At 42.6% G+C, this 24,257-nt stretch overlaps 1 protein-coding gene across 2 annotated transcripts in view; it reads left to right on the top strand.

The window, feature by feature from the left end:
- LOC306975212 (glutamate receptor ionotropic, kainate 2-like) overlaps positions 1 to 24,257 on the top strand; it is a 159,677-nt gene that overhangs the window by 57,662 nt on the left and 77,758 nt on the right. For both annotated transcript variants that reach the window (XM_079572674.1, XM_079572673.1), the window contains exons 4-6: positions 10,390 to 10,571; positions 16,572 to 16,625; positions 21,499 to 21,672. In XM_079572674.1, the coding sequence (XP_079428800.1) occupies positions 10,390 to 10,571; positions 16,572 to 16,625; positions 21,499 to 21,672 (410 nt within the window). The remainder of the gene's footprint in view (positions 1 to 10,389; positions 10,572 to 16,571; positions 16,626 to 21,498; positions 21,673 to 24,257) is intronic.

The following is a 24,257-nucleotide window of genomic DNA, read 5'->3' as shown; positions in this document are numbered from 1 at the left end:
GTTTGTCAGAGTTGTATCACATATTCAGGACTGTTCCAGATTTTAGCTGCATCAGCCCTGGGTCTCTATAGCCTGTCCGTCCATGGGAGTGGATCTCTCCTTCTGTGGTTCTCCCCAAGGTTTCTCTTTTCTCCCGCTGGGTTTGAGTTTCCCTTGCCGTGCTGGAGAGTCTAAGGGCAGAGGACGTCCGTGCCGCTCGTCGCCGCCTGCTGCCGACGCTTATTGGACATTATGTTTGCCTGGAAACTTCATTCACCTGAACTTCATATGTTTATATGTGTTCCTCTGTTTTACTGCCTTAATGTTCAGTGCAGCCCTGTGAGGCAACTCCTGTTGTGATATTGGGCTATCCAAAACCATTGATTGATTGATTGATTGATTGATTGATTGATTGATTGATTGATTGATTGATTGATTGATTGATTGATTGATTGATTGATTGATTGATTGATTGATTGAAGTGTCAAAGCAGCCTTAAAATGTTTAGTTCTGACTCTGGGACCAGCAGGAGGCCTCTCCCTGAGGTTCTCATCATGTTGAGTTCTGACTCTGGGACCAGCAGGAGGCCTCTCTCTGAGGTTCTCATCATGTTGAGTTCTGACTCTGGGACCAGCAGGAGGCCTCTCTCTGAGGTTCTCATCATGTTGAGTTCTGACTCTGGGACCAGCAGGAGGCCTCTCCCTGAGGTTCTCATCATGTTGAGTTCTGACTCTGGGACCAGCAGGAGGCCTCTCTCTGAGGTTCTCATCATGTTGAGTTCTGACTCTGGGACCAGCAGGAGGCCTCTCCCTGAGGTTCTCATCATGTTGACTTGTGACTCTGGGACCAGCAGGAGGCCTCTCCCTGAGGTTTTCATCATGTTGAGTTCTGACTCTGGGACCAGCAGGAGGCCTCTCCCTGAGGTTCTCATCATGTTGAGTTCTGACTCTGGGACCAGCAGGAGGCCTCTCTCTGAGGTTCTCATCATGTTGAGTTCTGACTCTGGGACCAGCAGGAGGCCTCTCCCTGAGGTTTTCATCATGTTGAGTTCTGACTCTGGGACCAGCAGGAGGCCTCTCCCTGAGGTTCTCATCATGTTGAGTTCTGACTCTGGGACCAGCAGGAGGCCTCTCCCTGAGGTTCTCATCATGTTGACTTCTGACTCTTTGACCAGCAGGAGGCCTCTCCCTGAGGTTCTCATCATGTTGACTTCTGACTCTTTGACCAGCAGGAGGCCTCTCCCTGAGGTTCTCATCATGTTGAGTTCTGACTCTGGGACCAGCAGGAGGCCTCTCCCTGAGGTTCTCATCATGTTGAGTTCTGACTCTGGGACCAGCAGGAGGCCTCTCCCTGAGGTTCTCATCATGTTGACTTCTGACTCTTTGACCAGCAAGAGGCCTCTCCCTGAGGTTCTCATCATGTTGAGTTCTGACTCTGGGACCAGCAGGAGGCCTCTCCCTGAGGTTCTCATCATGTTGAGTTCTGACTCTGGGACCAGCAGGAGGCCTCCTGAGGTTCAGAGCCAAAATGGTTCATATGACTGTCAGATGTCTGAGATGTACTTAGGGGTCCGACCTTAAAGAGACCAAAGAGAACGTTGTTGTCTGAGCAGCTGAAGCCAGTGCAGACACCTCAGCACTGCACTAATATGTTCTAATTTCCTGATTTTAGGCAGGACTTAATAGAGTAATATAAATATTATTTTCTTCACGTCGTTTCCTGGTCAAAAACGGACCAGAAGTCGAATTTGATGTCATTCATACAGTTTTGAGTAATTCTCATCTCATCCTCTTCACATTGGTTGTGTCTTCTTCTACTGCTTAAGCTCTGATCCATTGATTGTCACTTCCGTACTCAAAGTCTGTTCCTCACACCAAATTGTAAAACGTTATAATATAAGTAAACTGATAGATTGTTTAAAAAGGACACTGTCAGAGGTGACCCGGAGGTGCTGGAGAGTCCAAGGAGGCTGGTGGTTCTGCTGCTGTGGTGGATACGGGGCAGAGGTTTGAAGCTGAGGAAAGATGAGAGAATGGAGGCAGTTACACTTTTGCTTTAGTTACCAATTGTATGTTCTGTTGCTGTTTGACAAAGCTGAACTCCCCAGACAGTGGCTTCCTTTGTCTGACTCTAACCACGCTGCGTGTCTCAGACAGGCCAGTGGGGACGGATAGACTGATTTTTAAAGGCTCCCCTGCACGACCCGGTGTGCATGTTCCCATTTCATGGCAATCCGAGTGCGGCCTGGGGGGAGAGCGCCAAACCCCAGTGTCCATTAAAGGGAGAGAGAAATCCTATCAGTCTCCTCTGTCTCTCTCTCTCAGGCCCGTCCTTTTTATAGGCGTGAACAGTAATCATCTCTGCCATCAATCCCACTCTTTCATCATCAGGACCAAACCCTGGGACGCTGCGTAACCACATCACAAGCGTGCAGAGAAACGCGGAGACAGAGAGGCAGGATGTTCCTTTGAAATAAAAATATCATTTATTTGTAAAAGAATAGATACCCAAACATTCCAGGAGAGGTAGTCTTCTTATCTAAAGCATTTTCATAAGTCACACAGAAATATCAAAGAAAATCATTCATATTTTTGTCAAAGATATCTGCTTCTCTATCCTGAAAAGCCTTTGAAGAGGAGAAAGGTTTAGAGGCGAAACGTAGGCTTTCAAATTGAAGATAATCTATTTGGTTTATTGGACTTATCATAAAATGTCAGGGTTTATTATGGCTCAGTTTTCAATAATGATGAAGATGTACCATCATTGTCAAATGTATATTTTGGCCAATTTGTAGGTATGCACTGATTCAATACTGGTCTTGGACATCGGTGCTGATCCTACAAAAAAATGATATCAGGTATCGATTCCAAATAACCCATACTGAGCCGATACCTGTTTTGGCTCTCACCGTGAAGCTCCACTACCCGGATTACCCTGTGATCAAACCGTGAAAGTTGGAGGTAGTAAAATCTCTCAGCTGTTGCCTAGCTGACCAGCTCCATCACTGTATGGCACGGCACCGGCACTGCGTCCTGCCGCAGAGCCCCTCTCCCCTCCATTAAGGACAGGGCAGAGGAGTGGACCCTACGCTAGCCTGGCACGGGCCAGACTGATCCTCCATGTTAAGAGATACATGGGGATGCAGTCTGGAATTGTGCGATTTGAATCTCGCTGACTCCAGCAAAACCAAGATGAGCCAATCATAGCACGGGAGGCGGGAGTTAATGTTGCGTCATCTTCCGCGCTAGGATTTCCAATCAACCAGTGCTCCTCCGGCCGCAACCAAAACAGTGAAGATGGCGGCTGCGACACAACGATCTTTTATAATGAGCTGGACTTGTCCTTAAAGCCACAGCAGAAGCTGCTCTGAGGGTTTTCACTGGAACATTTACTCCACTGCACGTGTGGATACAAACAATCATGGCAGAGGCGTAAAGCGTAAGTCGCTTTGTGTTTGATTGGTTCGCTCTTGTTCAAACTGCGCTCGTTAGCCCCGCCTCCAGTCTGGCTTTATGCCAGGCTAACCCTACGCACCCATCACATTCTCTTCAAGGTAATGCCTTCATGGAGGAGACCGGGTCCAGTCGACTGAAGAACAGTTTTATCCATCAGAACCTTCCCTGCCCTCCATGTACTTCCCCCCTCACTCACCACCCCCTGCTCCACAACAAGGACGAGAGAATGAATGGTTTAATTCATTGTGAAATTAATTGACAAAATTAGATCTGGGGTGGACGGCCAATGCTAACGCTAAGCTAATTCTAGCCTCAGACTTCCTGGTTCGCGTTAGATGAAAAATGCACTATATTTAGACACACAACAGCGCTTATGCTCTGTTTTTGTGTCATTTACAATGTTGATCTCTGGAGCAAAGTGAAGTTTACTAATAATTTAGACATTATTTAAAAAATAACCACAGTTTGAAAAACACAACTTACACTGACTTAATGCAGTGAATATGGACACCTCATTGTACCTCCTTTTGAAGCTCTGAACCTGGAGAATTCAATCAGTACACTCCATAAAAGTACTTAAGCTACAGTGTGCTAATGCTAGCTTCACATCAGGACTGGGACAAAAACTGCAGGTCTCCTTTAATAACTGATATATTTGTGAACGCGATTCCGTTGTACGATTGTACAATGACAAATAAAGCACTTACTTATTTCCTGACTTTAATGATGTGTTTATATGAATGTAACCTAAACCCTTCCATGTAGAAGACTCCAGTCATCCCTGTTTAATGTCACTGTTATTACTGTTTATTGATGTGTAACATCTCATTTCCAAAGAGGACCGTTCACTTTTTCAAACACAGCAAGTCAGTGTTAAGGTTCCTTGATATCGCCTGGTATTGGATATCGGTGGATACTCAAACCCCAGGTATCGTATCGGAGCATCTCTAAAATTTGTCCAAAACTGAATTAAAAGTACTAAATGACTCAAACTGTGACTAAAATTTCCATATGATTTCCTGGACTAATACAAACTAAATGAATAAACTAAATGAAAAACTTCAGTGTCACAGTTTGAATGAGCCTCAAATGATTTAGATTCGGCGTTCAAAAAACTAAAGTCAGAGCTCCGCCCATGTGTTCACACAAAATGATTTTACATGTTTGAATGCAACGCTGTGAATGTAAAGTTGACTAAATTCAAATGTACATAAAACATGCAAGTGCAGCTATTTATTTTCAGAGGTGGGTCATGATAATTGACAGTACATGAACTTTGGTAACTTTTTGAAGCAAATGTACTTTTGCAAGTAGTTTTTTTCCTACGTAGTACTTGAGAAATAAAATGAGGTATCTGTTTCTTAAAAAAAATATTAACTGGTGCCACGGTGAGTAAATATTTATGTGACAAATCTTCATTGTGACTAAAAAGGTGTATTTTTGTTTTGTTTTCTAAATAATTCCTGATTTCTTATTATACTGTATGTTGTACTAGCTGAGACCTGGCCTTCGGCCGGGCCTCGCTAGTCTCCACATTTGATGTTCTAAGATTGAGTTATTACAAAGAAATGTCCACCCTAGTCCCTATAACCCGTCACTCAGTATAGCTGTAGACCCGCACTAAGTAGACCAGTGGTTCCCAACCGTTTGACTGGAAGCCCCCCCTGCACATTCCATTCCAAAAACTATGGCTGCTACAAATGTATAAAAGAATGAATGCTAAAAATAACTTCAAACAAACTGATATTGGAGTGTTTGATGCACCTGTACTCTTCTCTTATATTTGATGATTTTTACTCATGACCCTTTGACCAGACAAAGCTCTGAGCCTCTGCAATCCCAGAACCACTGTAATGACTGTGTAGTCTAGTGCAAAGTTACCTACTCCTGCAGTGTGTAGGAAGGAGTGAGCCCGGTGTCCAGAGCACCAGCAGAATGAGCCACTACATCGACAATATGTTCGCTAAACTCAGGAAATAGAATTCAAGAGACAGTGGAATAATTATGGATAAATATTAGGTGTTCAGCTCTCACGGTGCGGTTCACGGTGCCGCCGTTTGGTGCATCAGGGTGCAAGTGCAATCTAAAAAATAATAAGTTGGTTTTGAAATGAAATAGCCTAATGATCGTTATTAGACAGTATTTATAATCTTAGAATAAAATTGACAATGCTTTCAAAGCTGCTTTATAATGAAATGTCCCTCTGGGCTCACAATACATGAAAGCAAAATAGAAAGCAAATGGTACAGCACCAAAGTAAAAAAAACAAAAACAACGCAGTGCAGGCCATGCGCTGGTTAAGTGGTAGTTTAATTTTCGCTTTCCGCACACGGAGGCTGAAGCACTCGGAGCAGCGCGTTTGATTTGAAGCTCGTGTTTGGCCAGTTGTTGGACAACTTACTGCGTGTACTTTTTTACGGAGACAAAGCTTTGGAGACGGAATATGGCCAGGATTGGCTCTTACGCATTTGTCTGCGCCTCTGACATTACGCAGCACTGGATCTATAATGAACCACAGCTACGGTCACAGCAGGAGAGACTTAAACAAAGACACGCTGATGTCATGTGTGTTGGAGGATGTAACTGTACCTGTGTGGAGCGTCTACAGCTGCAGTGGCGGTGAGTGACGATGACACACATCGTCCTGTTTGGATGCACACACGCACAGCAGTCAGATCTCGTGCACTCACTTTGTTGTGACGCCGGGTTGGCCTCGGACAGCACCGCAATGCACTGCGGTCCATATAGACCCGTGGCCAATGCCCGCGGCCGGTGGGACAGTCACGTGGTGGCCCGTGGCCAATTCCAGCGGCCGGCGGGACAGTCACGTGGTGGCCCGTGGCCAATTCCAGCGGCCGGCGGGACAGTCACGTGGTGGCCCGTGGCCAATTCCCGCAGGCGGAGGGACGCTCAAGTGGGGGCCGCATGCGGACTTCTGGGAAAATAACATGTTAAAAATAACACATCTTTATTTTATGTTCTGTTTCTCATATTTGATGTCACAACTGAAACATGAATCAGACATTTACGCTCAAACAGTTACTCAGTTACTCACAGTACACAAGTAATATTTTCTCTTAGTACTTGTGTACTCTTACTTGAGTAAGTATTTGGGCTACGACCTTTTACTTCTTCTTGAGTAGAATTATTTTCAAGTTTTATTTATGATGTATTTAACCAGACATGTCCCACTGAGATTAGGAATCTCATTTTTAGGTGAGTCCTGGCCCCAGAGGGGAGCCTGTTGTACATGTTTTAGTGGTAGGGGAAACCGGAGTACGTGGAGGAAACCTACGCAGACACGGGAGAACATGCAAACTCCACACAGGAGGCCCCGTCCAGGTAGGAATGGAACCTGGGGCCTTCTTGCTGTGAAAGCACGAGCACTAACTGCTGCACCATCGTGCCGTTTCTCTTACTTGAGTAAATATTTGGCTACTCTACCCACCTCTGTTTATTTTGAAGCCCATTGCCATGGTCCTGGTACAGCCCTCTGTAAAGCTCATCTTGGTAGATCAGTGACTCCCCGTCCTCACAGTGAATCAGTCCTGCCGTGTGATGGAGGAGCGAGTAGGAGTGTGACCAGACGCCTCTGTTCTGCACCGCGGTGTTGACTTTGCGGTTCAGCTCTCCTGATGGGCCTTCAGCGAGCGCCCCGTGAGTTTGCCAAGTGAGAGTAGGAGGATGAATACGGGGAAGATTAAGGAAGCCACACTGCGGGAAGAGAATATACATCAATCAGGCTATTTTAAACACAATGTGGGAATACTCTCTTTTTTTTTCTTTTCTTCGCATTTTCTTCTTATTTTATGAGAAGGAAAAAAAAATCCTGCCAAAGGTTGTAGATAAGGAAATCCTCTTATTAGTTTAGTTGTTAGCTTTATTTCTAACTTTATTTTATATATATTTGCTTATTACCATCCAACTTTACAACTTTGTTTACAAGTTTGTTTACATTCCGGTTTGGTCGATGAAACCAACTCATTATGGTGCAAATAAGATATAGGGCCAGATCTTGTGACTGGCTCAGTCCGTGCGCAACTCTAAATGCAACGTGGTACACGCGCGATCTTGCATGTGGCGCAGGTTTTGCGCTAAAGGCTGCGCTGCTAGGGAGAGGGCGTTATTTAAGAAAAAGAGGCCGACTGAGGCGTGGTTCATTACAAGCAGCACTACTCTTCTATGGCAACCTTCACATTATGTTCCTCTTTACATCCCACTGCCTTGTCTTCTTCCTTAGAATCGATGTCAAATTGAAAACAAAAGCGAAATTGCCTTGAAAAGTCTGTTCGAGCGTAGGATACACACGGCTTACTTTCTACAGTAGATCAACAACACAAAACAACAGTTTTCCATAAATAAACCACACATGCCTTCAAGTGCCACAACACCACGTCTGATCTGAGTTTTAAAGAGACATTTCCATCGTGTGTCAATCTTTACCTCCTGATGATGCTCCTTGTGTAGCCACAGCTCAGGGCGCATAGCAACTTTTTTTTTCTTTTCCAATTCAGCCGCTCCAAGAATCCTGCAGCTGTAGCGCAAATGTTCCAATACACTACAGTATTCTTGCAACTGCTACATAACTCCGCAACTCCTCCGCAGCCGAAATGACAGTTTCTGATCAGTTAAATCCTGTACATTTCGTAACTTTGCGCATTCGAACGCTCATCTTGGATCTGCAGCGAGTGGCTGCAGCAGCGGAGGGACAGTTTTATTTCTTTAATCTTTACTAAACATTGCGCGTTGCATCACGCATGTTACGTGTTTACAAGAGAACCCCCCCGCTACCCACCACCTTCAGCAGGTCTGGGGAAAGCATGGGGAGGGGGCGGCACCACAACATCGCAATGCGAGTCTGTCCCCCCCTCCTGTCCTGCCCACTTTTTGCGCCAGGTATGACACTGAAGATTGCAAGGAGCGCCACCCGTCTGCGTATTCGTCTTCTCTACAGCCTGCGCTATGAACCACAAGATCTGGCCCATAGACACATAACCATAATTAACACATAACTTAAAATATAGACACATAACCATAATCAACACATAACTTAAGATATAGACACATAACCATAATTAACACATAACTTAAAATATAGACACATAACCATAATCAACACATAACTTAAGATATAGACACATAACCATAATTAACACATAACTTAAGATATAGACATATAACCATAATCAACACATAACTTAAAATATAGACACATAACCATAATCAACACATAACTTAAGATATAGACATATAACCATAATCAACACATAACTTAAAATGTAGATACATAACCATAATCAAACATTGGAAATCAGTTTACATAGTCGTCTGATGCATAGAAGTTTACAAGAATACTGTCTTACAATATATGCTGCTGTATATTCATAAGCAGCTAATAGTACTAGGTTATTGTTGCCATCTGATACTGCCCCGTATAATACCATCATTACCATATTTACATATACATATACACGGACAGTACGTATAAACCCATTGTGTCTTGATCTATGCATTAAAAGAAGTAAGGTTTGTAAGCTGTTGCCTTATCGATACCAGTTCTTTCCTGTAGCCGCCTCTTTGGTCTTAGGCTAATTACAGTGATGCCTTTAACGTGCTACTAATCTGACTAGAACTAATTTGATTACTAGAGTAATCTAACGCATTACTATTTCCTAACTAGTAATCAGATTAAAGTTACTTTTCCAAGTCACAGTGCATGACTGTTTTATCATTTTTCTCCGTAAAGCGAGATATTTGCTTTCTTCTTGCGTCACCAAGAAGTCATGTTTTCAACATGAGGAGTTGAGCACCAATCCACACGGTATGAATACATAATAATATACAATTAATAACTGGTTAACCCTTTTTTAGGTGGGCTACAATTTGATAGACTTACATGACAAAAAATGTTTGCGTAACTAACTTCATATTTTGAAACAACAGCCCAGACTCCTCCTGCAGTCCAGTTAAAGCCTTTAGGCCCATAACAGCACAACTGTGAGAGTCTGTTATTACCTTTTTCTTTTTCCTGACGGTCCAAAATACCCACCAGGAGACAGCCTGACTCTCCAGATTACCCATCACACCGTTGCTTCAGGAGGAGCTGCTGCTGCTGTGCAATGGTGTTTTATCCCGTAGCACGTCCGGCAATGCACGACCCCTACAAACTCTGCACTACATGTGTCACAAACCGCTTACCACAAACCTGTCTGAAATACATCAAGTAACAGGATTCAGAGCCAATAAATAAATGGCGCTCTAAGCAAAACTTCTCAGATCCGTAAATAGTTATTTGAAATCCTTCCCCTTTGCACTTTGGTGGAGGCCTTTAGCTACAGGCCGCGTTAGCTTCCAAGTGTGAGTAGGAGGATGAATGTGTGAGGATTAGGAAGCCTTGCACTGTACGCCAATCTGCTTTGGAAAAAAGGAAATAAACTCCAGTCCTTCAGAATGGCAGCAGATCAAAGGCGTCTCTGCAGCAGCGTGCTTTACCAATTCACTTTCATGTTATAAAAGAGACTCTTGTGTTTGTCTCAGTTTGGAGAACACATTTGTGCAAGTCCAAGCGCATGCACATTTGATATTAGGCTGAAACATGAACTGCTAAACCAACACTGGAACCAAATACATTCCAGAACAATCCAAGAGTCAAACTTGGGAAGAGTCGGTTTAATAATTGCTCTGTAACAAAGGTGCTTTTTGGTGTTTGGTGAAGAGAAATGAGGAATAATCAAAGCTCTCTATTTTGGGAGGTGGTTCTTTTTATAGAGATGGGACTAAAACCCCACTGTATATGTAAACATTTGGGATTCTGCCATCCCCTATCATGAAATGTTTTTTTTTTTGTAAAAGACTAGCACATTTCTAATTCTCCAAGTGCCTCACATGTGTTAGAATGTTACTAGAATTGTTACTTAATGTGCGCACCTCCCTCTTGCTCTCCTTTTGTGGGCAGGTCTGATTCGGCTGCAGGAGCTGATCAAGGCGCCGTCACGGTACAACATCCGGCTGAAGATCCGGCAGTTGCCCACGGAGACAAAGGACGCCAAGCCCCTGCTGAAGGAGATGAAGAAGTCCAAGGAGTTCCACGTCATCTTCGACTGCGGGCACGAGATGGCCGCCTGGATCCTCAAACAGGTCGGCCTGGGCTGCCTTAAAGCCGTGCACGTGACGCAAGATCAGGCCATGCCTCATTTGTAGGGCTGGGTGCCGTTAAACAATACCAGTATGTTATAGAAAAAAAGTTTATGTAATGTTGGTGTTGGAAAATAAAAGTATTGAAAGCAGGTACCAAAAGTGTATATCTTTACAGACCAAGTTCTGATGCTGTTGGTCCAGAGCATTAAAGGAAGTGACCTGAAATAAATCATGCAAATTTAAAACAAATAATCTTTTATGGAATAAACATTATTATTTTGTTTTATAGCACTCAATGACAAATATTTTAGCACGGATGTAGGAAAAAGTTTAGGTATCGGTATCATAATCCAAGTGTCGTTAAAGTACTGGTATAGAAAATGTAACGGTACCCAGCCCTACTGATTTGGAAGATAGGAGCCTCCAGAGTTCAGCTTTATGTGATTGGGGACAGGTGCTCAGATTGTGGAAGAAGATGAGAGAGTATTCATGTCCATTTCCAAACTGGTTTTAGACATAGGATCTAGCAACCCTAAACATGGTGCTCATTCTTCTTCCTACAACAACTCTTGCAATAACCCTCTTCATGTAAAATGCTCTTGTGAATAAATGAACAAACCGTTGCTATCAGTAAACCAATAGTTGATTTGAAATGTGTTGTTCACACAAGCCTCTGAAGCCAATGTCTACGCACAGATTTGGGCTTTTGCTCCTGATAAAACATTCACCAAATAATCATGGCAGATAATGTCTTAGTATAATTTGATCCCTAGCTCAAGGTTTTATCTCACCGGACTGGAGACTAGTTGGAGACTCGAGTTGCTGCTGGTCACGGAGATGTCTCCGAGACGTCCCCTGGAGATAAGGGGGGACAGGGTAGACCTCCAAGAGACCTCTCGGAGACGATTTGGAGACTCAAAATCAGACCTGTTCATCTTCGAGACTACCTGGAGACTCGCCTTATCTCCTGGGGACGTCTCTGAGACATCTCCCTGACCAACAGCAAATCGAGTGAGATGGGCCCTTTGTATGTGTGCACTCAATCCGAATTGCGGAGATGTTGCAAAGACTGCCGCAACGGGCAGTGTCCTCAACGTCTGCTATCTGAGTGGTATTACTTACATCTAGCTCGCACTCCTCTCCAAGCTTCTGAGTCCGCCTGTATTCTCACTGTAATGAACTCCACGAGCGCCGTAATCAAGTCTCGAGTCTATATGGGGATCCAAGTGCGACTCGAGTCTAAGTCCAAGTCGCGAGTGCCCGTCTCTGTGAAGGGCCCCTTTCTAATAAGACAAAACAGAATGAAAGTGCTTATTTATTCCCTGAAGCTAGTCGGTTACTTTCCCCTTTGTAAATTCAATGAGATAAACATGATGCAAATTGAATTACAAATGAATCTTCAAACGTACAGCGATCCACCTCGTAAGAAACGGCACAGTTCATAGATTATACATGCGCGCTCTTATTAATGCAAATGAATCCGTGCTTCTTTAATCTCCATCCTGGAATATTAGCTCCTTCGCACTGACCCGCCGCGATAGATGCAGCTCATTGCACAATAAAGGTTTTGTAATTAGGAAGTCTAATCCTGCTCTCAGCAATCCTCACTTCACTAACACCGGCATTATTTATGAGGGCCACGGGGCTGCTGCAAACACTGGATAGCTTTAACAGAGTAGGGCGCTATAGGAAAATGTTATAATGTGTTACAATAGGTAATTGGCAAATAGAAGAGTTCTGAACTCAAGAGTTCTGTTGTTGTACAGCATAGAAGCACCACATTCCGTGGATTGCCGTCAAGCCAGTGTCGTATCTTTATATATTTCTGTATTTAGCCATCAAAACATGGCAAATTAGAAATGATCATGATGCTTTTTGGCTGTGGTAAACCCACTGAGCATGACCGTGTGATGTCAGGTGACACAGGTGAATGTACAAAATGTTTGGTATTTTATGTTTACATTTGTGCAATCTGACCTGAAAAAACCAAGCAAGTGATGGGTAGATATGTGTTTGACGTGTTACAAAGGCATAAGCTGAGGAGCAAACACGGCTACAGTGCACAACAGCAATAAACCAGTTTTATTGATAAGTCTGAAAGCATTTTACACGATATGATAGATGTTTATGTGTTTTTGAGCTGAGGATCTAAAGAGAAAGCTGAAGTCACCTTTTCTGTCCAAGAAGTACCAGAATCCCAGCGCCAATCGAGTCCTAAGAGGCTCTGGGATGTGTTAACTTCCTGTTGGCTGGTGAAGGGTGACAACTACTTCCTGTCCACATTTTAACGTAAATAAACCATAAAACACAATTAAAAAGTAAAATACATAAGATATAAATAGATAATTAGACATTAAAGTCGAAGATTAGCTCAGACTGTGGTGCTATTTTAACATTTCTTGGCATCATATAAATGCTAGCTTTTAGCTTCAACACTTGTGGTGCGTTCCAGGTAACTAGTTACTAGTAAATTTAAAACTTCCCACTTGGAAAAATGCCTTAGAGCCGCTCGAAAGGGTAATTACAACTCAGAGACCTCCAAAGCTCTACAAGTTCAAATACGAGATGAAGACAGTGACGGCGCCCCCCAGTGGTGGAGCAGCTAATGATAAAAACTGAAACAAAACCACTGCACCAGTGAAGTGAACGTTACTTTTGGTCACAGCTTTCAACATAACATTATGTTGCATGTTTTTAATTATATCTGGTTTGGAGAAACGTTCATGTAGCCTAATGTTAGCATCATAAGAGCTAGCTGTTGTAGCATTAACCGTTGTGTTACATATGAGTTTAATCACCTGGAACGCTGAGGTCATAAGTCACAACTTTCAAGGTCAAGATCAAATTTATTTATAAAGCACATTTATATAGCCCCAAAGGGCTGTACATGTTCAAAATGCACAGTACAATAAATACTGACTAAAACCAGATGAAACACAACAATATATAAAACAAGAGAAGAAACAGTGAAGAACAAATATACTGTAAGCTTAGCTCATCTTAAAATCCTGTGCAAAAAGATGTGTCTTTAACAGAGTTTTGAAGCTCTCAGCTGAAGTATCCTGTCTAATGTTCAGAGGGAGGGGTTCCACAGTGTAGGTCCTGCAACTGCAAAAGCTTTCACACCTTTACTTTTTTAACTAGATCTTGCTGGTCTAGCAATCACTGGCCTGAGGACCGCAGCGCACACCTGGCACATAAAACAAAAGGCATTAGCCCCGTTAGCCATACAAGGGGCAGACAACCAAAATAAAATACTATCAAACAATTCAAAAATAAAATTATTCTCCAACAAACAATAACTTGGCATGTAACATCACACAACGCCCAGCAATGGCGATTCACACAACTGGCCAGGATTAATTAGGCTTTATATGACGCCACTACACATGGACAATCTGTTCGAACTGGCTTAAAGGCAAGTAGCACTTCAACTTACTCAGAAGCCTGAGCTGGAGAAAACTTGTTTTAACTATTGGGTTTATCTGTTTCTCAAACTGAAATGAACTATCAATATGAAATCCAAGACTTGTGGCAGATAAACAGCAGTGAGACACAAGTGAACCAAGGGCACTGCCAGTGAGGCCAGGCTCACCCATTTTCAAGTGGGAAAGATACCAGTTACCAGTTTGCCTGGAACGCACCATAAAACACAGACATTTATAAACTGATGGTGTAAGTATCTTCATCATGTGTAAAGATTTGAACATCTTTAAAGTAATTCTCCAACAGGGGAACAAGGATGAGTGGCATGTTAACCTTTTATGATTCAAATAGCTAACACAAAGATAACAGAATGTAAATGTAGATTGTTCTTTGTTTATATTGACCTCCTGCTGTTTTTTTTATAAACTCATTTACAAACGCACAGATTACTTTAATATGAATCATCTCAGGGACGTCAGGGTGAAAAAGTAATTCCGTATTTTTAGCTTTGCAGGTGGTCCTTCATTAAACGTTAAAGGCCCTTTGTCTCACACATTATCTCAGCGCTATTAGCTGTAATTATTCTGCTAAGGTAATTTACAAAGGGAATGAATCCATCAGCCCCACGCTCCTGTCTGCTGTAATGTTTAAAGCTGGTGTTATGTATTACAATAGGATTCCCTGGGGAAAGAAGGATTACTGAACCACTGTTAAAGGGCAGACCGCGTCAGCCGGACTCATTCTGTCCATGGCAGTGCTCAAATTACCACTGTTAAAGATTATTTCTCCTTGAGAGCGCTTTTTTAGAATTATGTATTTTCAACTTAAGATTACTGTAATAAATATAATAAACATTCTATATTTCGTGGTAACAAAATCTGAATTATGGATGGAACCAGATCTAAATATATGAGTTCTATTTTTTGTTTCACGTATTAGAAGATGGTTTGGTCGTCTCACGGTGCAGAGCAAACACAAATTGAAAGACTAGTCTTGAGGTCCAGGAAGCTGACGAGTAGGAAAGAGTTCCTCCCCTGAAAGACATCTTTGAAATCACTGTCCAAATCACGGAGAATCCGTCTCTGTTCGGTGAATATGAAATCCTCCCATCAGAGCACACAGCCCTACTCTGGGCCTCTTTCAAACAAACCACAGGGCAAAGTGTAGTAGGGTATTGGTGGGTTGCAGGTTCTAGAATGTGATGATGTCACTGGACCAGGTGGGGGGGCAGGGGCCAGTTTTTTCTATAACAGCATTACACTTTCACAAGTCAAATCTAAAAAGAAAATGTATGAATTACAAAAATGACCATTAATATCAGTCACTGGGTCCATGATCTCTCTGCACATCACCAGAAACTTCCTCAAAAAAAAAAAAATCACGTCTATATAATATTATAGGCCTTTAGAACACTGTGACGTCACCTGCAACCCAGCAATTGCCAACAACCTCACGATACGATACGTATCACGATACGGGGCCATGATACGATGCATATCATGATACGCACATGTTTTGATACAAAGCCCTCAAGACACATTGTTTTTCACCCACAGTATTTAGTTGATGAAGTCTCACTGAGTGCACATGAAGCCAGAGATTCGCAGCGATGCTGGATGTGTCATCTTACACTCCTGACTCCCTAAACCTTTTAGAATCCGCAGTGTTCACATATTTTTCCTTGAATTTGGCTGGCACGGCGCAGCAGAAAAGGTTTTTGGAAGTTTCTTCCTGATTTGTGTTGGCTTCTCTTCTTCTCCTGGCAACGTGTGCAGTTTACCGCCGCTGCTGGTGGAAATGTGTACTGCACTGCAAATGACTGGATTAAAGCCAGCAGCCTCTGTATTGATACGTGTATTGCCAAGAAGCCCACAACGTAATATTGATTTATTTTTTATTTTTTATAAAGGCTTTATGCACACACGTGACACGTGACTCCGAGTGAATTTCCCAGAGGTCAACGGTGCTTCCTCTCACTATTTTGGGATTAGTGATGTCTTGCACCAATCAATGAATAGTTGGAGGAAATGTCACAGACAGTGACATATTGCTGGGAAGTCACTGGCTACGTGTCAACATTACATTGGATGTAGGACTTTTTATCTCAGAGCTAACGGCTTGTATCACAAAACAACACAACAGAAATGGCACCACTAGAAAGACAGGCCCATTATGCTGCCTGCCCTTTACGATGTTTTAAGCATGATGCTAGTGACTGTCCATCAGTAACTCACTGCCTGGCTTGGAATCTGAGCTATTTATTTATTTTGGACAAGCCGTTGCTATTACCACTCAAAGTCAAGTGATGCTCACGTGCATACAGCCGATTGCCCTATTCTGATGTACAGCTGACTAACTCATTATTTCAATTGATTATGTGCTTGTGAGACCAATCTTTCTGGGTTCATGGCTCAATAATTAGGCTGAGAATTGAATCTGTGAGGAAACATTAAGTCAGAGATTGTGCATCATTAACTTTTTTTTAGGTGAACGCAAAGAGCCGACTGACTGAGTTTGTGTGAGATAGCGTGTAGCTGCTCCTCCACTAACCTCTTGTCGCTGTCTCTCCTTCAGGCTCTGGCCATGGGCATGATGACCGAGTACTACCACTACATCTTCACTACGCTGGTAAGTTAGCCCCCATGCCCTTCCTGATGCAAAAGTACTGAATAGAATGATCTGACTGCTGCAGACGCTGGGTTACACATGTCTCTGTTAAGAATCATTTGCATTAACCAGCGAGCAGGTTTGGCCCGTCCAGTGGCAGCCAGTGATTTAGTTGTTGCTGATGTGTCCAGGTCAGGATACAAACTAGTAAAGTACGCCCTAAACACTAACCACACCAGCCAGCAAAGTTGGCATTAAGTTGTGTATTGTGCAAAAACACACTAAAAGTTTTCTTTTAAATTAGTTCAAAATACTGTTCAGTTTTGTATTCTTTTTAGATCTGAAATGTTTCCAAGTACCCCCTGCTAAGTGCTTGCGTACCCCCTGGGGTTCCCGTTCTCCTAGCTGAGAAACAATGTGTCGTTAAGTTTGATTGTGTCATGTTTTTCACTTTTTATTTTCATATAAAGAATTGAATAAAACTTCAAACATGGAGCATTTTAACGGTGAAGCAAATCAACATGTGCTCATGAAATGACCTTTGCTGCATAGAGGCCGACACAGGAGAGGTAATCCTTCCGTAGAATCCCTTCTTTTTCCCAGCTCTGAAAGCTCCATACGTGAGGTTCACAGTTTGCACTAACATCCACAGGTCCCATAGCACTGTCCAGAAACACTGTGAGCCTCAAAACAATCTCTTAAAATGGCATAATGCAGCAGCTCCAATCAGATGAGCTGTCCTCCATTTGGCTGTGTAATGCCTCAACAAACAACGGCGTCTGCTGTTTTTCTAGTATTATCCTCCAAAATCCAGAGAGTTTGGAGAAGAATATACAGTATCTGAGCCAACTGGGTGTGCATGTCTTATGTGCAACACTTAAAAGAAGAAAGCAGAGGAGATGGTCCAAGTGCAGTGCAACACTTTTATTTATGTTTATTATTTATTAGTTTGATAATTGATGTTATTCCTACTATCATGATTTTTGGCAAGATTTCTCTTAGTTTTAATGTCAGAGGCAGAACAATCACCCTTAACTGTGTTTATTTAATGATGATTTGTGTCTTTGGATTTTGTCAGGAATCTCTGCAGCACTGCCACGTCCCAAATTTTCCCACGCTGTACCCATTAGCCATTCATCCTTTGGCCCTTAAAGGATCTGTATCATGCTATTTTAGCCATCCCAATATAAACTATAGGCATTTATGATGATTGATGATGATTCCGGCGAAGGTTCACCAAACATTCATCAGAGACAGTCACAGAAAAACACTATTTTGGCTGATAGTCGCTGAATCCCGGAGAGAAACTCCAACTTCTGGTGAGTGGCCTCTTCTTTAGGAAAGTTGAATAAAGTCCTGTACCTCTTATAGCCAAACCAGCTTTTCTCCGTGACATAATCGTTAGGTAAGAAAAAAGAACAGGCGTGTCCAGAGTGGGTTAGAAAGAGCTCCATCTTCACAACTTTCAGTGCAAACACGACATCTGTTCAGACGGTCAGGGGGTGCGTTTGTTTTCTCTTACAACAGAACTAATGAAAAAGCTGTTTTATAAATTAAAATCAGGCCCTAAGGCATTATATTACAGACATCGGGCTCTTCCTGTTTGACATTATGACGTTAAAAACGTCAAAGTGTCACAGCTGAGTGGTTTTCCAGCAGAGGCGGAGCAGCTGCTCAGAGAGCAGGATTCAGGAGGATTGCTCAGAACTGCGTGAATGAAGCCAAAAAACACTCTGTGGGTATTTTTGATAAGGAAATAGCATAACAACATGTTTAAAAGCTCCAAAAAGTCGATTTTGCATGATATAGGTCCTTTGACACATACACATACATACTGCATTTCAGGGTACGGTGACCCCATGGGACACCCGAGCAACTAGCCAGGGGAATTACTAAAATAAGTAATTAACTTGAATGTTTTGCTGTAAAAGGCTTTGAATAATAAGAGAAGTTTGGCTTTCTTGAACAAAACACACCACTAATTACAAATGAAAGTGAGTTTAGTCGGCCATTTTCTAAATAAATGGCTACAACCTCGAGGTAGTGGGTACTTTGAGCCACTTTTGTAGCTCCTACAAACACCAGATCTCCCAGTCTTGATCTTAACAATATTTTAAAGGGTTTTGTTTTATAATTTTTTCAGTATCTACTTCTTTTAATGAGTTAGAAATCCCAAAATTGCATTGTTTTAAGTTAAACCTTTAGATCGCGTGTTGCAGTTCTTGGCAATTTTTACACATGCATTTCCCTTTTTTAAATACTTACTTTTCTTCATTTTTATGTCAGTAATCTATCAAAGGTTGATGGCTTTAAATAATGATGTTCTTTTTCAGCAGCAGTGTCTCGCCTAAAAGCGTTTTATAAATGGTGAATGTGACTGGATCATTACGGCAGAGTGCAGGGGACAGAACCACATGACTTTGGTGATAGATGGGGCCATAGTTATTCTAAATGTTACTCCAGGACATGCCTAATCCTCACCCCCCTGACTGTGTCTCCGCACATGCAGTCCCAGTCGTATTTGGCGTATTTGGCAGCTTTGGCAGCCGTATATTGGTTCCGATCCATCCAGCTCGCTTTGCTTTTCCAATCAGGACAAAAAACAAACATGCTCCTCTCCCTCGCTCTGTCTCTCTGGATGGAGGCCAACCCTGAGGCTGCTGTTGTTCTGGGGACGAGAGCTTGTCCTCTGGCTTCCACTTGATAGATGGCAGTGCGAGCGCCGCTGTACAACCTTGAGGCTTTACCTTAAACAGAGCGGCTACCTCAGCACCACTAGAGGACTGTGCAAAGACAAAGGCGGGATGATATCACTGCTGCAAAGATGCACAGGCCGGAGTTTGGACTTTCCAGGTCAATCGTATTTCCAATTCATTAAAGTGACACCACGTAAAATTTAACCCAATAAATATTAGTGAAATACAAGCATTTATTTTATGACAGATATTTTTCATCATTGAAAATACATTAATGCACAAAGAGACATGTGATATTGCTGTGAGCGGCTTCTCTCCTAAGACATGACTGTAACTTTACCGGGATGTCTCCAGCTTGTCGACATGGAGATGTGACTGGCTGCAGAATTTGAGATTTAAATAGATTAGGTCCAAATCCATTCTTTGATTACCCACAGCAGTAATAGCATTTTCTGTGTTGAGCTGGTCAAAATGGTCCAAAATGTTACATAGTGTGCCTTTAAGATGGTGTACGCTCCCCATCGCTAAGGAGTTTGCCGTCAAATATGAAGGTTTTCTGTCATCTGTACAAAGATGTTTTAGAGGTTTTCTAGAGGCTAATAGTTGCTGAAGAAGCCTCTTGAGGCGAGAAGAGGAATCTCCTCAATTCAAAAACATTCAACGACATTCACAAAACGATCTTACACACAAATGTGTTCTTCACTGAAAACGTTCCTCTGGAAGAACAAATCCTAAAGACAGTCAGGAGCACTCTTATGAACTGAAAGCTCTGTTCTCCATTATATTCCTGATGGAACATATATGTACATATACTGTATGTTTGTACATATCACATCTCATAATAAACAATCCAATATCATGTGATCAAGTGCACCGGCTTCATTAATTCCTGGAAACATGTAAATATAATTATATTTAATTACATATGCCCTGCTTTTTGAGAATTTAGTTTAGTTGAGTGCGCTAATATCTCATGTAGTCTTATTAGTAACGGCAAGTAAGTACTAATGTAATACAGATAAAACTTTAGGAATGTGCAATTATTGCCGCCGCTTATAAATAGGACTGAATGTGCACTGCATTTACTGTATGTTATTTGATATAGACAAGCGTCGGACACTCTCCTCTTTGAGTCATGCTGTCGCTCACGCCACACCTGTTTAGTGTAAGGGCGGACCCACGCTCACGTGTGAGAAGAGAAGGAAATAGCTTTTGTGATGTACAGGTTATATCTACTGAATCATGAGGGCTTATTTGCTTGGTGCCGAAACATTTGGGATCGGCGACTATTTGACTATTTTAAAGTAATTTTTTTCTTTAGGGGTGCTAGCTTTGGATTTGCGTTTTGCCGCTCATGTCCTCCTCAGGGTTGCAGTTCTTGTCCTTTTATGGTGAAAGAGGTGGTGACATATACTTATTAGTCCTAACAGACTGCGTCTTGAGTCTGACGCAGTTTTCTGACAATGTCTTCGTAAGTATGTAAGAACTTGTTTTTAAGAAGATGTTCGATGTACCTTGGGGTTTTAAACTTTACACTTCATGAAGGTTTTTGTAATACGCTAAGGTATGTATACGCTCTTCCTCTTTGGAATCCAACATTGCATTACCTTTCAGTGTGGAGTTTGCATGTTCTCCCCGTGTCTGCGTAGGTTTCCTCCGGGTACTCTGGTTTCCCCTACCACTAAAAACATGTACAATAGGTGAGTCCTCCAAGTGATTCTGACCATCAACCTGGCTCCACATCTGGAGATGGGTCTCCGGGCGTGGCACTGCCGTCGCCCACTGCTCCTTACGGGTTGCCCCAGCGGCTTTGAAGGATGGGTCCAATGCAGAGGAAAAACAAACAACCACATCTCAAAGGAACGCCCCTCTGCCGGCCCCAGGGGAAATTAGACGCACTAAGAATAACATCTCTTGGTGCAGCAACAAGTGCGGTTGGAACGCAGAAAGACTTGGTCAGAACGGGTCTGGTGATGGTTTTAAAAAATGCGGAGGACACTTCCGGATTACCCAACAAAGTCCAGGAAGTACACATCCAGCGTGTCCGAAGTAGAAGAATGTGGTTGTAGGTTTTGACAAGGGAACAGAACATGGTTAAAACCTCAAACAAGTATATGTGACACAATATGTCCACTTTCACACGTTACTCTGACCTAATGCAATGGGGAATATGAATGTGTTGATGTGCTCCCCTGTAGGACCTGTTTGCCCTGGACATGGAGCCGTACCGGTTCAGCGGAGTCAACATGACCGGCTTTAGGATCCTGAACACGGAGAACCCGCAGGTCTCCTCCACTATCGAGAAGTGGTCCATGGAGAGACTGCAGGCGCCGCCCAAACCCGACTCCGGCCTGCTCGACGGCTTCATGACGGTAAAACAACGTGCTTTTATTACAGCTAAATAACAGGTTTACGGCACGGCAGGGACGGTGACAATGGTTCAATTAGCTAAGAGCATGTGGCGATGAAATCCTGCCATTTAGAGGAAAACAAAGCTGGGGTTCTTGACTGCTGCGGTTTCGGGACCCGCCATCATTATAATCACAAAAACATCTATTTAAACTTGAAATGATTTGCAGTTTGACCTTGTTATGGAGTGCCATGGCACAGCAGTCTCCAAAGAGTTCCTTTGTTTCAAGCAAGCATTGATTATAATTTGTGGGGACTTTCTCGATAACAATGAAGAAGCGATAACCATCAGAATTATGCAAAAATGTGCTAGACTTACATTCAGGTGACGTGCTATCATACTCTACTTCATTGTGACTTTGCGGAGCTGCAGGATCTTGTAATGATGAGCCTTCTCCGTGGCTTAGGTCTGCTAAAGTTTGGGTGAGCTGCTGTTTGGTCGAGACGTTCAGCTGGAGCCTTGCGTTTACATTAGAGATGCACAGATCCAGCTTTTTCGCTACCTATACCGATACTGGGAATTGAGTATCTGCCGATATCCGATATTTACCGATACTTTCTTAAAAGTGGCTTTCTCCGAGTGAAGCATTTAATTGACTCTTCTCCATTGTAAGATCAACAAAGTCATATTTTATTGTCAGGTTACAGATCAATTATATCTATTGATTAACTCTTGGATGAACATTTAACAAGGATGACTTTTCTACACTAAATATCCTTGCGTATATGACAGGCTTTAGGTCACATTAATATAAGCAACTAATAGCATTAGCATGCTCCCGCTAGCTTTAGCATGCTATTGCTTTTGAGCTGCGATCAAAAATACATTTGCAAAGGTTAACACTAACTTAAGCGTTTGAATTCTCAAGGTTCTTAGCTTAAAAATCATTTACAGCAGGTTCATGTTCACTTGGTGGTAAAAGTTGTGTTTTTAAGGTGTTGAGAGCTAAAACAAGTAACGATTCAGTATCGGATATTAGTAGCCGATACCAGTATCGGATCAGTGCATCCCTGGTTGACCTTGTTGTTGCTTCGTCGATAACTCCACATCTGAGAGCATTGCTGGTATCGGCTCGTCATTCTTGGATGTTGGACCATTCCCACTGTCAAAATGCAGAGAAGTTGCTCCCCCACAAAAATATTGCCACCACTTTGCCTTGTCTGTTTTTTATTTGGCCCATAAACTTTATTTATCCCACTGTGTTTACTTGTGTCCCGAGTCAGGTCAATGTCTATGATTGTTCGCCCCTACTCCCCCACCACCCTTCTCCCCTTATGGAGTTTGGTTCCACTAATCCGTCAGGTTTGGGAGCAGCAAGTTGTCACATTGTGACCCTCCCAGGCTAAAAGTACTGTATGGGTACTAAGTATTGGTAACAACAAAAACATGATAAGGCAAGATCAGAAGAACAAGCTCGGCTCTTGGAGTGAAGGAGACAAACACTGGATTTCAGTTTTAGGTGGTACCAAATGTATATTATAGAAAAAAACAACAACATACATTTAGCATACAGTTTAAATTGAATGGCTATTCAAATTCACAATTCAATACATATTGTTTCAAAATAAAACATTCAGTAACTTTGTCCTGACAAGCATCCGCGAACCACAAACACTGCGAGAGTCCGGGTTTTGCCACGAGTTCAGTCAGTTCAACGGCCCACGATGTACTGCGGGAACCATATGGGAGCCATAACACTTTAGAAAAATATATTTTTATTTTTCAAATGAGACACATTTGTAGCCACCTTGCATGCCTATGCCCTTTCAGCTCTGTCCAGACATTTTCAACTGGATTGAGATCAGGAGTTTGTGATGACAACTTCAAAACATTGACTTTGTTCTCCTGAAGCCACTTTGTAACCAGTTTGACAGTTTGCTTTGAGAATTGTCCATTTGGACCCATCTGCCCCAAACTTTAACTTCCTGGTGATGTCTTGAGATGTTGCTCCAATATTTAGAGTTCTTTCTTCATCTATTTTGTGAAGTGCAACAGTCCGACCCCCGTCCCCCCCGCCCCCGTATTTCAAAGTTGGGATGGTGTTCTCACGCTTTTTCCTCGTGACGATGGTCATTATGGCCATACATTTTCTATAATGTTTTTCTCTGTCAGACCACAGGATATGTCTCTCCTTTGGTCACGAGAACACGTGACATATTGACGCAAATGTAAACTCACGCAAGGACAGCTAAGGAGAGGTAAATAATTAATGGGAAGGATATTTTATGGGGTTTTGTCACACGGATTACAGTTACACTATAGTCTAGTTAGAAATGCAAGATCTGGCCCACAGAGTTCTTCTTCTTCTTCTTCCAGCTTAATGGCGCATGCCATCGCCTACTGCATCGTGCTTAGTCCCTTGGCGTTTGAACAGGGGACTCAGGCCATAGACACCCATGCAAAATGGATGCTTGTTTGGCTAGCTCTGCACCCCATGATGCTTTGCAGCGGTCTATCTTTAGCTACTGTGCCAGACACCATTGACATGTGTTGCTCATAAAGATAATTGTCCTGAACAGACTGCAACAACAGCAATGGTTTCCCAAT

Source organism: Gobius niger, assembly GCF_951799975.1.
Source record: "Gobius niger genome assembly, chromosome: 15".
Taxonomy (NCBI): domain Eukaryota; kingdom Metazoa; phylum Chordata; class Actinopteri; order Gobiiformes; family Gobiidae; genus Gobius; species Gobius niger.
The sequence above is the reverse complement of the archived record's forward strand: the minus strand, read 5'-3'. Positions and strand labels throughout refer to the sequence as shown.